Below are 3,892 nucleotides of genomic sequence, written 5' to 3' on the forward strand. Positions count from 1 at the left end.
CAAGCTATCAGGGTTCATCTTCTGAAGTAAATAAAACAGCACTATAAATGCTGTATTTTCCAATGTTGTTATAGACATCCTATTAATATTGGCATCATATGGTCTTGACTTCTTTTACACTCATTATTTATGTTTTGTGGAGCAAAACACACAGTCCTGATTGGATAGCAAGGTCAGGGGACACAGTTAAAGATGTAATTTTCTCCTTTTAACTTGTGGGTTTGAGGGATTAAGCTGAAATTGTTAGGTTTAGTGGCAGATGATAATACCATTAGAGTATTTTGTCAGGCTTCATTTTGTCATTTTGTTTTATATAGGCATAACAAATACAATAAATTTATAATAGTTGCAATTCCATTTTACCCTAAATAAGTCAGATTATAATATTTCTCATTTTAGAAAAAAAGATGGCATAATAAAAGTAGTTTAAAAAATTAGAAGTGTAGCTCAGAGATACATTACCAAGTAAGAAACACAGAAAACTTCATTATAAATACAATTGTTTCAGCTTTTCTTATTATATAAGCTATGGAAAGCGATAGATTGCAAGTACTTGAGAATCAGAAAATCCGTGGTGAGACCATGTTTGCTAGAATGACAAGCAAGTTACAAAATTTGTATCCAAACAATATGTAAGCCTAAATAAGCCCTCAAAAATTACAATACTGATAGACTTATTGCCCTGGAAGAGGCATGATATAAATGAGATTCTCATGACCAAACAAAGAAATTATTTTTTTCTTAAAAAAACATAGGGGAGGGAAAATTAATCTTTCACAAGAATTATTCCCAGGGTGCGACCGAGTCTGTCCTGAGACGGGCCTGGACCCGAAGCGATACCGCTATGTCGATCGAAATCGAGTCTTCCGATGTGATCCGTCTCATCATGCAGTACTTGAAGGAGAACAGTTTGTATCGGGCATTGGCCACCTTACAGGAGGAGACCACTGTCTCTCTCAATACCGTGGACAGCATTGAAAGCTTCGTGGCCGACATTAACAGCGGTCATTGGGATACTGTTTTACAGGCTATACAGTCTCTGAAATTGCCAGACAAAACCCTTATTGATCTCTATGAACAGGTTGTTCTGGAACTGATAGAACTTCGTGAATTGGGTGCTGCCAGGTCCCTTCTGAGACAGACAGACCCCATGATTATGTTGAAGCAAACACAGCCAGAGCGCTATATTCATCTGGAGAACCTCTTAGCCAGGTCTTACTTTGATCCTCGTGAGGCCTATCCAGATGGAAGCAGCAAAGAGAAAAGGAGAGCAGCGATTGCCCAGGCATTGGCTGGAGAGGTCAGCGTGGTGCCCCCGTCTCGTCTCATGGCGCTGCTGGGGCAGGCGTTGAAGTGGCAGCAGCACCAGGGCTTGCTTCCTCCTGGTATGACCATAGATTTGTTTCGAGGTAAAGCAGCTGTTAAAGATGTGGAAGAAGAAAAGTTTCCCACACAGCTGAGCAGGCATATTAAGTTTGGTCAGAAATCGCACGTGGAGTGTGCTCGGTTCTCTCCAGATGGTCAATATCTGGTCACTGGATCTGTTGATGGATTTATTGAAGTGTGGAACTTCACTACAGGAAAAATCAGGAAGGATCTTAAGTACCAGGCCCAGGATAACTTCATGATGATGGATGATGCTGTCCTCTGCATGTGTTTCAGCCGAGATACTGAAATGTTAGCAACTGGGGCCCAAGATGGGAAGATTAAGGTGTGGAAGATTCAGAGTGGACAGTGTTTAAGAAGATTTGAAAGGGCACACAGTAAAGGTGTCACCTGTCTAAGCTTTTCAAAGGATAGCAGTCAGATCCTCAGTGCATCTTTTGACCAAACAATAAGAATTCATGGTTTAAAATCTGGAAAAACACTGAAGGAATTTCGAGGCCATTCCTCTTTTGTTAACGAGGCAACATTTACCCAGGACGGACATTACATTATCAGTGCATCTTCCGATGGCACTGTGAAGATCTGGAACATGAAGACCACGGAATGTTCAAATACCTTTAAATCATTGGGCAGTACTGCAGGGACAGACATTACCGTCAATAGTGTGATTCTGCTCCCTAAAAACCCAGAGCACTTTGTTGTGTGCAACCGATCAAACACAGTGGTCATCATGAACATGCAGGGGCAGATTGTCAGAAGCTTCAGTTCTGGTAAGAGAGAAGGTGGTGACTTCGTTTGCTGTGCCCTCTCTCCCCGCGGCGAGTGGATCTACTGTGTTGGGGAGGACTTCGTGCTCTACTGCTTCAGCACAGTCACCGGCAAGCTGGAGAGAACTCTGACGGTTCATGAGAAGGACGTGATTGGAATTGCTCACCACCCGCATCAGAACCTGATTGCCACCTACAGTGAAGATGGACTCCTCAAGCTCTGGAAACCCTAAGTCCTCTTCACAGTGCAGCCAGGGAACGCACCTAAGTGGAGGCATGCCCATGTGTTACTCTTACTTTCCATATCTGCCTTTGCAAGCAAAGATACTGTCTGAATAAGTCACAAGAACAATTGTGTGAAAATTCATGTTTAAATAGAAGTTATCATTTAAAAGTTTTTTTTTTCTTTTCTTTTTTTTTTTTTTTTTTTCCTGAGACGTGGTTTTCTCTGTAATCCTGGCTGTCCTGAAACACACTCTGTAGACCAGGGTGGCCTTGAACTCAGAGATCTGCCTGCCTCTCAAGTGTTTGGATTAACCCCTACCCCCTTTGCCAGCTTGCTTTTAGAGCATTTTAAAGGGGAGTCATTAACTGGGGAATTCATTTAATGTTTTCATTAATCTCTACCAAAAGACTTTAAATACTGTTAATTAAAACATGTCCTAGCAAAAAAAAAAAAAAAAAAAAAAAAAAAAAAAAAAAAAAAAATTATTTCCAAAACGGGTCTTGCCCTTTAGTCAGATTGGTGACTATCTTAAATGTCAGGAAAATCATTCCTCAATATTAAAGCATAATAATGACATTGATTTTTTTAAAACATTTCTTAATCGACTTTATAAATGTAAAATATTTACTTGAGAAAAGGAAATTAATAAATTTATTCAAAAATTTGAAAGTGTTAATTTTTAAAATAAATTTATTTATTTTATATACTGGTCACTGTTTACCATTTCCCCTCTTCTTACTGTCGCTTCCTCAAATGTCCCCTCTGTTCCTCCCCCTTCTCCCAATCCACTCCTCCTCCATTTCTGTTTAAGAAAGGACAGGTCTCCCATGAGATCAATTAAACTTGGTTTCCACAGATTAATGCCATTTCCAGGGATCTACCACCATGAATGCTCAGCTTCTGAAACCACGGGCTAAGTTTGACAATTTCTTTCATAAATTTCTTTGATCATGGTGTTTTATTACAATGCTAAAAATCATAACTAAGACAGCTATAAATTTTAACCTTTTTAAACCTTTAGCAATCTAAATTTCATACTTTAACTCTTTTTTTGTTCATATCAAATCATACTTTAATTTTTGTCTTTGTGATGTTTAATGTGCTACAAAATTTGTGAGGCAGTCCCTGGTTTACTGTAGATAATAATTAAATGACTCAGCTACTGAAGAAATACTGGGTGCTACTGGAGGTCCTCAGAAAGGCTGAAATGGGCAAAGAATGCTTATATTGTGTCACACAGGATATTGACACATTCATTGTCAGAAGCCCTAGCGTCTGGGATGTCTTGGCATGATCAGCTCTTTCAAAATTTCAGGCTCTGCTTCATATGGTGTACCATCACTCCTCACTGGGAATAGTGACTGGTTGATCCAATCTGCACCACGACCAGTGAATTATCTGGAATATCCATTAATAATTAAGGGTTAATCAAATCTACACTGCCACCAACAAATTATTTGGAATAGCCATTAATAATTAAGGCTAAACCTAAGAACAACAGAATTTGATCACA

General features: G+C 39.3%; 1 protein-coding gene across 1 annotated transcript; it reads left to right on the forward strand.

The window, feature by feature from the left end:
• Positions 1-800: 800 nt before the first annotated feature.
• On the forward strand, positions 801-2,547 carry LOC119800161 (WD40 repeat-containing protein SMU1). The gene has a single exon (XM_038310254.2). It carries the CDS (start codon positions 845-847, stop codon positions 2,384-2,386), a length of 1,542 nt encoding a protein of 513 aa, XP_038166182.1. The 5' UTR covers positions 801-844; the 3' UTR covers positions 2,387-2,547.
• The last annotated feature ends 1,345 nt before the right edge of the window (positions 2,548-3,892 follow it).

This window comes from Arvicola amphibius, chromosome 13 (assembly GCF_903992535.2).
Source record: "Arvicola amphibius chromosome 13, mArvAmp1.2, whole genome shotgun sequence".
Taxonomy (NCBI): Eukaryota; Metazoa; Chordata; class Mammalia; order Rodentia; family Cricetidae; genus Arvicola; species Arvicola amphibius.

Coding starts and splice junctions, on each gene's coding strand:
- LOC119800161 (XM_038310254.2), top strand. CDS start 845: ATGTCGATCGAAATCGAGTCTTCCGATGTGATCCGTCTCATCATGCAG.